The sequence below is a fragment of the Arachis hypogaea genome, chromosome 6 (genome assembly GCF_003086295.3).
Source record: "Arachis hypogaea cultivar Tifrunner chromosome 6, arahy.Tifrunner.gnm2.J5K5, whole genome shotgun sequence".
In the NCBI taxonomy this organism is placed as follows: domain Eukaryota; kingdom Viridiplantae; phylum Streptophyta; class Magnoliopsida; order Fabales; family Fabaceae; genus Arachis; species Arachis hypogaea.
Window position 1 is genome coordinate 113,412,517 of NC_092041.1, and position 14,094 is coordinate 113,426,610.

Here is a 14,094-nt window from a genome sequence, read left to right on the forward strand (position 1 = left end):
TAAATTAATTTTAAAAATAGCATACGCATAGTAAAGTTCAGTTACCAAATTAATAACTACAAAAAATATTATATACACATTGTATCGTATATTTTTAACATATATTTTTATACATATCATTTTTTTTTTTGTGCACATAATATTTTTATTAATTTTTAATATACATATAATATAATTGAATTAATTCTCAGTAATTTTTTCTTTTAGGGTGGGAGGGGGGCTAAAGATAATAAAAAGATACTTAATATATATACGTGTGTGGGCGCGCACTCGCAATAAATTTAGTAAAATGTTATACCAACTAATTTTTTTAAAAAAATAATTATTGTAAATTTCCGTTTTTTAAATAAAAAATATAATCATAATAGATAAGTATTGTTTTGGTCCCTAACGTTGAGGGTCAGAATTGAAACCGTCCCCAACGTAATTTCTGATTTAGAATCATTCTTAACGTTTTTTTTTTAATTAAAATCGTCCTTTTATTTTTTTTGAACAAAAATACCTTCATCACTACCAGCACAATTACCTCCTCCACCACCACCACCACCACCACCAAATAACAGCAACAATACCAAACAACACCAAACCAAGAAGCAGAAAAAGAAAGCAAAAAAGCAGAAACAAAAAAGCAGAAAACAAGAAAGCAGAAGCAAAAAGCAATGTAGATGAGGCGGCGACGCGTTGCCACCCAACCTTCGCCACTGCGTCCTTACCGGCGTCCCAACCCGTCACCACCCCCTGTCCGAACCCTAACCCAGCCAACCACCCCCGCGACCCTCTACCCTCTTCTCCTCCTCGCGTCTCCTCTCAGCGTCTCCTCGTGCGAAGCCCTTTCCCCTTCCCCTTGCTCCATCGCTCCTCCCACTGTGCGCTGGGTTTCCTAACGGCGACGGCGGCTCCAAGCTTCGCCGCCGGTGCCGTCCCCCCTTCCCTTCCCCCCTCCCCCTTCCCTCCTTCCCCTCCCCCCCTTCCAAACACGTTTTTTTTTTTATTTTTTTTAAATTTTATAATTTTTTATTAAAGTATGGGTAGTTTAGAAATAAATTAAAAAAATTTATTAGAAATGACGATTTTAAAATGAAATGCAACATTAAGGACGATTTTAAGTCAAAAATTACATCAGGAATGGTTTCGATTCTGACCATCAACGTTAGAGACCAAAACAATACTTATTCCTAATCATAACTATCGAATTGAATCTTAGAAAAATGAATCCTCTCAGTTCTTCGGATTATTTTTAATTTTCATTTGACAATATCAAGTATGATGAACTCTCACGTACAAATGTTAAGAATAAGAGCAAAAAATTGTATAATAAAGAGTCACCAGTTAAAAAAAAAAAAGGAAAAATTAAAATAGGAAAAGAAAAAGATAAACACTCCTAAATGTTAGCAATTGATATTTTAGATAATCATCTTTTATTAAGTTTTTCCAATTAAAAGAGCCTCCAACAATGACACACTAAAATTATATTAAAGTGCCAAAAATGCACCAAATTACAAGTGAATAATAAAAGATCTTATTTTATTGTATCTCTATATGATTGGGCATTATTATTTATCTTGAATTTCTTTGTTTTCAAAAATAGTAGTCTTGGCTGGTATAAGGGCTAAAAGCTTCAGAGAACAAATTGGTCTTCCTCCAAGGATTGAAGCCCATTTCTTGGCAAATGACATCATTATGGTTAATGCTGAATGTTGAAATGCAGAGCCTCTTGTAAAACCTTGTGGTCCTTTTCATGATTTGAATCTCTTGTGTTGTTTGTTCAATCATTTTTGTCACACTTGGAAGCTTGAATTGTTCATCAGCAAGTCTAGCTAGCCATTTGCACCTTAATTCAGCTGTTTGTAGGTTTGAAATGCTTTCAATGTAACCCACAAATGCCATGTTTGGGATTAGTGGATGAATTGTTCCCCTGTTACATATGTTCAATCATTAGTATCTTAGTTTTCAAATATAAATAACAAACAAGTTAAATTACATAGTTAGTCTTTATACTTTCAGTGAAATTACAAATTGGTCTCTACACTTTAAAAGTTTGTAATTAGGTCTCTAAAGAGAATTAAAATTTATAATTTAGTCCCCGTCGGTCAAAAAGTGTTGATTTAACAGAATATTCTTAGAATATACTGAGAATATTCTGTTAAAATAGAGAATACGCTGAGAATATTTTGTTAAATCAAACACTTTTTGAATGACATGACTAAATTACAAATTTTAATTCTCTTTAGAGATCCAATTATAAAATTTTAAAATGTAGGGACCAATTTGCAATTTCACTGAAAGTGTAGAGACCAACTGTGTAATTTAACCTAACAAACATGACTATTTTGTTAAAATTTGATTATAGTTATTGGTTTGGTTAATGGTGAATACTGACCTATACAAGGGCATGATCCCAGATTGGTCCACAACCAAGCTTCTAAATGGCTGAGGCAAGAGAGATTGAAGCTTTTTCTTGCCATCAAAACCAGTGGCAAGAACAACAACATCAGCCTCCAACTTGGTCTTGTCTTCAAACTCAATTCCATTTTTCCAAAACCACCATTTGGAAGAAGAAACCTTCTTGAATTGTATCATCCCCTTCTCTGCCTCTGAGAAGAAATTATCAGGTAAGATAGCCATTTGGCAAGAAGCATAGTCCTCCACAAATTGGTGCTCTGGTTTCAGACCATACTTTTCCAATGGAAGCTTCCAAACCAAGTATGATTCTATGAACTTGGAAATTGCTTTTCTCTGTTTCAGTTTAGAGCCAGAGCAATTTTAAGTTAAATGAAACTTTTTTAATAACATAATTTTTTTTTTTGTAATATAATTGTCAAGTATAAATGGAAAAATATTGTGTGTAATGCGAATTAATTAACCTCATTAATTTTTTTAATAATATATTACTTTATTTTATTTTTATTTTTCAAAATTTTGGAAAAAGAACAATATTTTTTTATCATTATATTTAATTTATGAAGTATGAAGACATGTAATTTAAGATAAATAAACTCAGAAATGGAATACGGTATGAAACATATGAATACACTAATTTTAAATTTTTATTATATATAAGAACAAAATATATATAAAAATTATAAAGAATTTCTTACATACATTATAGTAATAGTCATAAAAAAAACATACATTATAGTAATATTTTATTAATTATATGACAAATTTTGAATAAATTTTTATACTAATAATAATTAACAATAAATATTATTTTTTAATTATATTTTAAGAATATCAGTCAAGAATCTATTAAAGTTTGACATGATAATACATAATCATATTTAAATATTTTTAAATGTGTGAAAAAAAAAATTTTTTTATTAAAAAATAATTGAATAGAAGTCAATGTGGAGTATTTGTAGCTTATAATTAAAGTTGAGGTTTACCATTGGAGATGAAAGAAGGCATAGCAGAGCCCTTAACAATGTTTGGTTTGGTCTTTCATGGAGGAACTGAGAGGATCTTGTTGAATAAAACAAGAAGAATGGTAATCCCCAAATCCAGTATGATGGAACTGTCCAATGTAAAGTCCTTATCACCATTGTGCAAGGTTGCCCTCCACTTCCTTTAATTCAACAAATTAAAAACACAGATTAACATAACTATGCTAATAAATTTACTTAGGGAGACTAAAATAGTAAATATTGGTATGTGTACATGTTATTTTTTTTATTATATTCACATTAATATTTTTTAATGTTATATCTTTGGGAAAAATATTAGTCATACATATATAGTGCAAAATATATATATATAAAAAAATGAATACTATATCTTGTAAAACATAACATATTATGAAGTGTATTATCGTTTAATTAAAAAAAAAAGATTTCATAAATTAACATATACGTGTACAATAATGTTGTTTAAATTCATTATGAGAGGTGCTTGTAATTTATCTTTAAATTTATGTTTACAAGAACTATTTTTTTTATTGAACTTATTATATCTCTCTAACTAATTTTTTAAAATTTTTTATGTTGGTTTAATTATTCTGTCAATCTAGGTAATTTTATTGAATTTTTAATTAAGTTCTTATATATATTTTTTTAATTAGGTCTCTATACCATATCAGATTTTGTAATTAAGTTCTTATCGTGATAAAAATATTGGAATTAGCGGAATATTTCGTTAAACAAAACAAATATATCTAACACTTGACTGAATATTTTATATAGTTTAACAGAATATTCTATTAATTCTAACATTTTTATCACAGTAAAAATTTAATTAAAAATTTAGTAAAATTATACGACCACACAATAATTAAACCACCTATATTTATGTATATTAATTATTAGTATATTACACTCAGGCGTTGACCAAAAATGGCATGACGTACGAAACTTCAGATTGAAGGTCAACAAGTCATCTCATGTCATATGATCATCATTGCGACTCTTCATTCATTAGTTTGACTATTCTCTCTGTTTTTCAATCTCAACTAGCTAAAATTGTTTTTGTTATGTATTAATTAAAAAAGTTTACTAATATATTTGAAGGACGTATTTTAGCTAAATTTTCATTATTATTTGAAAATATTTTTTAGAAAAAAAATATTCATTCTATATATAATTTTTTCATATTATCAATATTTTTATTTATTCTTCAAATTTAATAAATAAAATTAAAATATAATAATTTTTCTTTTACAAATAATTTAAAAATTTTTAAAATATAATAAAATTTATGAGTAGACGAATTATTCAAATACAGTGAAAGAGGTGGTATCCTTATCAAAATAAATAAAACTCATTTATTTTTATTTGACAAATCGCAGTGGTACGGTTTTTGACTCCCACTTATTATTATTCAACTAATCTTATGATGATAAAAACATGATAATTAATTAAGAAGAAGAAATTAAATTAAACCTGAATTTGCTTGAGCACACTCCATAGCCAAATCAATAGCCGATTTCTTATAACCAACAACAGCAACCTTCTTTCCCTTTAACAGTTCTTTAGCACTTTCTTTGTCAAGCTTAGAATATTCCATTGTGTGAAGAACCTTGCCACTGAAATTTTCTGGACCTTTGTTTTTTGGGTACACTGGTATTATTGGTATGTCTCCATATTTTCCAATGCATACCACCAATAATTCAAACCCATACCACTGTACTCCAAAGTCCAAACATTTACCACAAAATTTTATATGTAAATATATAAGCCAATATTGCAAAAAATACATATATTATTATTATTTCTAAAAAATTATTTAATTTTCAACATTCATGCCAATAATTATTATTATGACAAATCTTTAGTATCAAGTGAGAAATAATCATATTTATCAAAATTTAATTTAATTGGTGGTCATTAAATCACTGGTTGTATCACTAAAATTAGATATGGTTAATAATAATAATAATAGCTACTTAATTAATACATTTTAGTTATAATTATAATAATATGAAAGAAAATTGTTTTTGTTCTTCTTAATGTCAAATATATAAGTAAAACAATTAATATGTGTGGGGCCGGGGTTGAACATGCATGCATACTAGTCATGACACTATAACTAATTCATACATTTGAAAGTTGACCTATTACTAATAATAATTAATGCTCATAAGATCAACAAAAGAAAGAGGGTTGAACTACAATAATAATAAGGATCTTATTAAGCATGTTCATAGACACTTTTTAAAATTATTATAAAAAATATTTTATTAAATATATTAAAACTTAAAAGAAATTCATTATTTGGCTATGAAAATGTGTCTTTTAATAATAATATATGTTGAAAATAATTAAATTCATATAAGGAAATTAAAAGAACCTCAACAATTTTAGTTTGATTGTTTTCCACGGCAACTTCCCAAACAGGACGACCACTCAATAGCGTTCCATATTCATGTTGGGCGTTATGATGATGATGATGATTATTAAGATGGCGAATTTCGACCACCTTTGAATTGAACTTAACAAACTTGAACACATCAAAATGTGTTGCATAGTTTTGCAAGTATTCCAAGACCTCAATGTAAGAAGGGAATGATGAATTGTCCCTGTGAGGCCAAGGGAAATCAGAGAATTCAAAATCACATCTTGGGGTTTGAAGCTTAGTGGAATTGAATGAGCAATGTTTCCAAACACCACCAATTGAATCGGTGGATTCAAAAACAATTGGGTTATAGTGACATAACTGCTTTGCAGCTGCAATTCCACTAATACCTGCCCCAATTATACCAACTTTATAATTGGATATCATCATTTGTTGGTTATTGTGTTGGAAAGCCATAGAGCAAGGGAGAATGAACAAAATTAACAAGTGGTTACTTAATTAGATTAAGCTCTTATATTTGTGGTGACGGTGCTATTGGATTTTGGTGGCTTTAAATAGAGGTAGCTAAGGAACAGAGTGAGGGTTCTAGGTATTATCTAAGGTACGTACTTTTGTTAAATTATACATAAAAGTTAAGAAAATGTATAATAGTCTATATATATGTATATTTCTTTTTCATATTATAATATATATATATATATTTTTTTAATCAAACCCTCCAATCCATCTTATTATCTCGATAATTTGCATATTTATACATAAAGTACTGTTTAACTTATTATTTTTTATAATTGTATTAAATTTTTAATTAAGTCTTTATAGTTAAAAATTTGTAATTGAGTTTGATCTTTATACTAGATAAATTGTCAATTACCTTCAAAGCTTCAAACGATTTATAATTTTGTAATAGTGGGGAGCTCTCGACCACCGAAGAGATTTTGGGGAGGAATTAAGCGAGACATCACATCCAATTTAAAATCTTAAAGTATTAAATTAATGGGTCTCTCATCTTATAAACTTCTCACTCTTCTATATTTTTTTTGATATGAAACTAATTTCATGCACTTCTTACACCTGCAACATTAACATTTACCTGTAGTTCTGTCTCTGTTGGTAACAAACAATAAACACTTACTTTATAACATTAAAATAATAGCATCACTCTTTTCTATTTTTGGAATGTAAAAATCAAGGTCCACCCAAGCGTCATACATGATTAGCTACCTAGGATTATAATAACACTAAATATTGACTTACTAATGTAGTGTAATGCAAGTAGCATCTACTTAACTAACATATAATAAAACTTAAGACTCCTTTCTTAAGTATGTGATTATCATATTAGTATCAACTAGGCATTGAACTAATACTTGTATACTTGGTCTACTTAGGAAGGCTACGGATACTATAGAGTTACTTATTTTTTTACAAGTCAACTCCTATTTTATTGATATATATATATATATATAGACAAAAAAAATCAAAACTTATCTTAATTATTTAATATTTATTAATTATTACTAAAATTAATAAATACTAAATAAAAAATTTTAACTATCTTTTATTAACTTTTTTTTGTTATCAAACATTTTTAATATATATATAAAATTATATATATATAATTTTTTAATTTTTTAATTATTATTTTCATTTCGTCTCTAACATTTTAATAAGTTTGTTTTGCCCTTTGCAGTTAACACACTTATTACTATCAACTTTAGCAAAGAATTTTTTATTTTTTACTTTTGTATGAAACCTTACCATAGAAAGTGCTGACCTAATTTTAATTTGGCGGTGCCATTTTATAAAGCTTTATTTTTGTCTAAAAGTGGCCCTTACTGAAAACAAACTGTATGCTATATATAGTTAATAGTTTAATTTTTTTTTCTTGGGTAAGTAATGTCATAAACATGGTTCAAGGTTTTTATAATCAAAAGTCCTAAATTTCAACTATTGTTACACTCAAAAGAAATTATTTTAAGTTTGTTAACATAAAGTTAAAAAAAGAAAAAGTTTAAACTTCATATTTACTTCAAGTCTTTGGTAAAAAGTGTTTCCTTTTTTGTGAGGAGCCGTGTTATTATATATATAACTTTTCATATTTCTATGCCTAATTTCTTAAGTAATTACTTATATATTTTTTTGATATTTTTTAATTATATCTGTTAAAAATATAATTATTTATATATTTTTATCTTTATTATGACAAAAAGAAAACAAAATTTTAGCATATAAGACAAAAAAAAAAGGAAAGAAGAAAGACATGCAACATTCATGCAAAAAAGATTATTTAATACAAAATTATGTTAAAGATATAATCATTCATATATTTTTATCTATCATCAATTTAAGTTTTGAAATAAATAATTTTATGATAATATCAACTTTTTTCATTTTTATAGGCAAACTTTATTATTGAATTATAAAATAAATAAAAAATTTATATGATTGTTGAAAATGTTAGTTTCTACTATATATTCTCTCTTTTAAGGGTTGTTTACCGGCATTGTTTATACTTTATACTACTCTTAATCTAATGATTATGCATTTAAAAAAGTATAACAAATTATGAGAATTTGAGTCAATGAGTTATAGCTCAAATAGTATAGTCTTTCCATATTTAATTAAGAGATTGTGGATTCGAGTCTCCTATCTTTAGTAAAAAAAAAAAATTATGGGAATTTGAATGCGAGAGATTGGCCTAGCTTGTAGTTTTGCCAAGTTTTATAGTTTTGATAACGTACTACTACTCTAAAAGAGTTCTTGAGATTAGTGAATTGCATTGATTTAGTTTTTAATTTTTTAATTGTTACAATTTAGTTTTTAAATTTAAATAAGTGTATCAATGTAGTATTCATGTATTTTCCGTAGTCAGGAATCTAATTTCGTTAGTGACGTAGTTTAAACCTTATCATGCTGGACATATTAAAACGACGTCGTACGCATTTTGACGCTAAAGAATGCACTAAATAACATTGTTTGAAGGTTTGAACAATACTAAAACGTTACACCTCTCTCTTTTGAACAATACTAATTGTTCAAACTCTCAAATGACGTCTTTTAGTACCTTTTTTAGTGCCAAAATGCGTAGACGTCATTTTAATATGTTTAGTGTGGCAAGGCTTGAGCCACGTCACTAACGGCATTGAATTTTTTGACGATGGAAAATACACGAAGAACTACATTAGTGCACTTTTTTAAATTTGAAAGACTAAATTGTAGCAATTGAGAAGTCAATGACTAAATCAGTACAACTCGCCAATCTCAGAGACTAAAATAAGGCTTAACTCGCTCTAAAGTGTTGATAACTTTAGTTAAATTCAAAATTACGTTGGAAGTTATTAAGTTTTGAGATTTTAGGTTTAGTTAGTTTTTTTAAAAAAATTTATGAATTTTGTTAAATCTAAAATTACTTATCTTAAAATTTAATTAGAGACTTTTTTTATTTATGCTAAAATTCTTTATTTTATTTAGTAAAATATGAGCAACAAGGACCAACTAAGTTTTGTTCATACAAATTTAATATTATATTATAAAATTATTTTTTCCAAAATTTAAATTATTAACTATATAAAGATACATATATAAATTATTATATATTTAACAAGATGTTTTGCTTCTCTCTTTTGAGAGTCAAACATCATGTAATTATAGGAGAAAAAAATTAAAGCAACCAACAAACATACAATAATAATAATAATAATAATAATAATAATAATAATAATAAACCTCGTTGACTATCTACAAAGTCAAGTTAATTATACTTAATCTTCATCAATATGATCATCATATATATGTGTCATGTTTCATGATTGCTTTGGTCTCCTATAAAATAAAATATACAGTATTAACAAGAAATAGATGGTATCTTTTTATATTTTAATTCTATAATTAGTTAGAATAAAAGACTAGCTAGTTTGAATAATATAATTTACGTTCACATCAGGCTTTCGGATGCATCTTCATATATGCCGAGTTGTACATGTCAAGGTCAACACACAGAGTTTAGAAATGAAAATTTCACGAAATATTATTCCTCAAATGAGAACTTGAAAAGTTTAGTATATCATTTACTATTTTAGCTTTTTACCGTATTTATCAATTCGACAAACTAAAAATTAACCTGTTATAATTGAAGTTCTATTTAAAAATTTATAATTTATTAATAAATTGTGTATGCCACAATATAAGTTTTAAATTTTCGACTCTTGTTTAAAATGATATATCATTCATTTTGTGATAATAAATATGATAAATTAATAATTTTATAACCAAAACCCTTTTATTTATAAAATAAAATAAACTTTTTTTTAACAATGGTAGGAAACCAAGAGGATACCAGCTAAAAACCAGCAAAATGTCTTTGGGTAAATTCAAAACCTCTATGTGGATGGTATTTATACTAGGCATTAGGATGTTTCTTCTACTAAGTATTAGAATGTTTCTTTTTCATACTAAATGGATATTCTTTTTTTATATACTAAGAATCGGAATTGTTGAAAGTTCCGTGATCCCCGCTCCTATTTCTCTAAATATATCATTTAGAATTTTAATTTGGAGTGAGAAGCAATTAATATCAAATATTATAAATTAAAAATAAATAAAATTAATTAAATATAATTATAAATTAATTAAATTATTTACTTTTTGACTGATTACCTATTGGTTCATATACTTTTCTTTATCTCTAATATTTTTAAAAATTTTAAAATTGTTTTTAATATTTAATTTAACCATCAACAATTAGTCATATTTTCTTTTTTCTAATTTTAGCCTTCTCTAATTTAACTCTAAATTTCTAAATCCAACGTTAACCTCAACCTCTTATTCCCAAATCCCTCCAAACCCAACACTAATGGCACACGCCTCTAGTCTCATTGTTGCCACAACAGTCTCCCTCATCTCATCACCATTGCTACAATCACTGCATCCAGCCCCATCATAATAGTAACTCCCCCACCCCACTTATTCAAATTAATACGGTTTTGATTGGATTAAAATAAATAAATAATTTTGTTTAGATTGGTTTGGATTTAAAGACTCTTATCTATAAGATTGTTATATATATATATATATATATATATATATATATATATATATATATATATATATATATATATATATATATATATATATCTTACTTTATATACTAAGACTCTTATCTATAAGATTGTTAATGGTCTAGTTCAAGTACATAGATATTCATTGTTAATATAATATTTTTATATATGGTTGCATAAAATCATGACCAAAACCATTGATTCAGCATATAGCATGACTGATAGAGAGTCACGTGCCTTGAGAAAACAAATATTTTGCTCTCGACCTAATAATAATGCAACAACCCTTGAACAAGTCCAATAACTAATTGAATTCATCTTTAATTTGTTTAATTTGTTTGCTTATTCGAGAACACGTTAAGGAAAATTCTGAGAAGAACCTGGATTATATTACTATTACAAGTTGCTTATAGTTTTGTTTAATTATTTCTCTCATTTCATACATAGAGATGGTAATAAAATTCGTAAACGGGGATATTCATGGAAATACTCAAAGATGGAGATAGAAATGAGGGTAAAATTATCATCATATATATCTCCTTTTTATTTTAGGTAAATTATTGTAGCCTATTGAATTTTACTAATGTATTCATAAATTTTTGTAGGTTACAACGATCTTTGAGAGAGTAAAATAAACATATAAATTCTTGTATAGCTTATGAGTTTCTTTATTATTTCTTTATAAAATTCATTATACTGTATCCAAAAATCACATTAATCGTTGTAGTATAATAACAACATGCTTATCAAGAGCTTAAAAGTAATTAAATAAACTAGCTAGTTAGAGTTAGGCTACGCAATAATGAAATCATTGTTGCATGATTGCATCAATCTTAGAACACGTCAATTTTTCAAAATCATTGAATCACAATATGTTTTAGATCTTCCTTCATTTGCATACAATAATATGCATGTCTCAACTCATAGTATCAATCAATTGCCATTTTTCCTTTCACAAACACTAAAAAAAAAAAAATGCAGAATATTGTCGAATTTATCGTTGGATTTAGCGTCGTAAGTTAGCGGTGAGTTGATTGGCGAATTTGACAATAAATTTATCGGATAAAAAGGTTACCATCTCCGACCACCCTCCGCCAGTGCTGCCCACCTCCATTCTCTTCTAAAGTCTGTGTTAAGTTGTCTGGATCGTGTTTCGTTGCCTCAAACGGAGTTGCTCCATCTATCTCTATCACCATTAGAAGAGTTGTCACTGCCGTTCCTTCTGCCGCCAGAGTTGTGTCTCTCTTTCGTCGTTCAGGTAGGTAGCTTTCATCCCACTCCCTATTTCATCCTGTTTTCATTTTTAATTTCTAATAAAAATCCTAACCCCTTTTTGCCTTAACCCCTTTTTAAACCACCATTCAAGTCTACCTCTAGTTCTTCTGCCCCGGCTGCTTCATTGCTCCATTCAAGTAAATTTTTCACTGCTCCTTTTATAATTTTTTATCATCATGCGACTATTTTGTTATTTAGATATCATTTATTGTAGAATGTTAATTAAAGAGTTTTGGATTAAAAAGGTTATCTATTTCAATGCTTGGGTATTTAGATAATAATTGTTCTAAAATTTATACAAATGATAGTATTGGTATTGTTATCGTTGCTTGAGGATTTGATGCAAGTTATTTGTTAGAATTTTGAGTTTCAGTAGTCTTAATGTTAATTTTATGTTGTGGTTAATTCGCACTATACTTGTGGTTTACTGTATTATTTCTTTAGTTTGTCCATGAAACATATTTCAGTATTGCAATTGATTTGGAATGCATTACAGATTATATATATATATATATATATATATATATATATATATATATATATATATATATATATATATATCTATGTGGCATATCTTTTTTAGTCTAGACTAGCGTTTTGTTGTTACATTAAATTAAATATTATATGATGCAAAATGACAATCATAAATTTATTGGCACATCTTATTTTCTGCTATGATTAGAATGATTTATATGGACTAGTAAAGTCAAAGAATGTGAAGTCAGAAGTTGATAATAAAAATGAGTATATATACTAACTCATTCTCTTCCAAGTAATTCATACACAGGTAATAGGTTGCATATTATTTTATCTACTGCTTAGTATTAATTATTAATTTATTTTTTCTGTAGTTTTTTATCTTTTTTATTCTTTATTGTTTTATGATTGGACTCTCTTTGACAGTTGCAGATTTCTATAAAACAATATTTTGACGGGTCAAATTCTATCAAACTTAATTGAGAAATCAGAACTGAACTTTGGATAACTAAGAAAACCTATTTACTTTTCAACTTTTAGAATTGTCTCAGTTGATTAATATTAATGATAGTTGACAATAAAATTTTTATTGGTTATGAATTAGTATTTGATTTGGCTATTGTATTGTCTTAATTTATGACAATGTATGGTTAATTGGTGCATTTTAAATCTAATTTTTTTGTTTAATTGAATTTTCTTTTTTTTAATAATAAACTTTAATATTTAAATTTGTTTGTGAACTTTTAACTAAAAATTAGAGAGGAATTATTATAAAAAATTATGAAAATTTAAATTTTGGTAGTTTAAAAATTATTAAATTTAAATATTTAAAATTATATATTAAATTTTAAAAAAAATTAAAATATAAGTTTATCAAGAGAAAAATCTGATGTAACAAACTCCAAAATTTCGTAATTAAAAGTTTATATCGATTCGCCAATAATTAGTGACGGACAGAAAATTAATCGGTAAACAATTACCAACAAAATTTATACCGTGTTACGGCCTGATCCAAACTGAATGTGGGCCGGCTCGACCCGGGCACCACCCGACCCAAACGGTTAGGAGCAAGGCACCCATTCGTCGACCTGGACACGCGTCCCTGACAGCTTCGCTACAGCTGTGCAGGAGAGGTCTCGAAGAAGGTGGGCCTGTCCTTGCAGGGCCCACCTCTGACACGGTATAAATGGGGAAGGACCTACCCTTCCCCCAAGGTACGTCACACATCTCTCCCACTTTTTTGCCTGCACACTCTATTGACTAGAGCATCGGAGTGTCTTTGCAGGTGACACCCCCTTCTGACCTTCTCCACACGAAATGTTCGGGAAGTCGTCTATACTCTCTCCAACCCAACAACCCGGAACCAGACGATCCCCCTCTCATCAATCAAAGCATCAACCCAAACCGTCTGGTACCCGACATACCGAACATACCGTTAAATTTATTCTAACACTAAATCCAATAGTAAAAAGATTATCGACATATTTTTTTAATA

The 14,094-nt window shown here is 27.7% G+C and overlaps 1 protein-coding gene across 1 annotated transcript; it reads right to left on the minus strand.

Annotated features, from left to right (window-relative positions):
• Nucleotides 1-1,395: 1,395 nt before the first annotated feature.
• On the minus strand, nucleotides 1,396-6,343 carry LOC112755859 (probable flavin-containing monooxygenase 1). Its single transcript, XM_025804166.2, has 5 exons — nucleotides 5,782-6,343; nucleotides 4,875-5,115; nucleotides 3,387-3,565; nucleotides 2,381-2,736; nucleotides 1,396-1,915 (listed from the first exon to the last, which is right to left on the minus strand). Exons 1-5 carry the CDS (start codon nucleotides 6,241-6,243, stop codon nucleotides 1,579-1,581), a joined length of 1,575 nt encoding a protein of 524 aa, XP_025659951.1. The 5' UTR covers nucleotides 6,244-6,343; the 3' UTR covers nucleotides 1,396-1,578.
• Nucleotides 6,344-14,094: the final 7,751 nt, after the last annotated feature.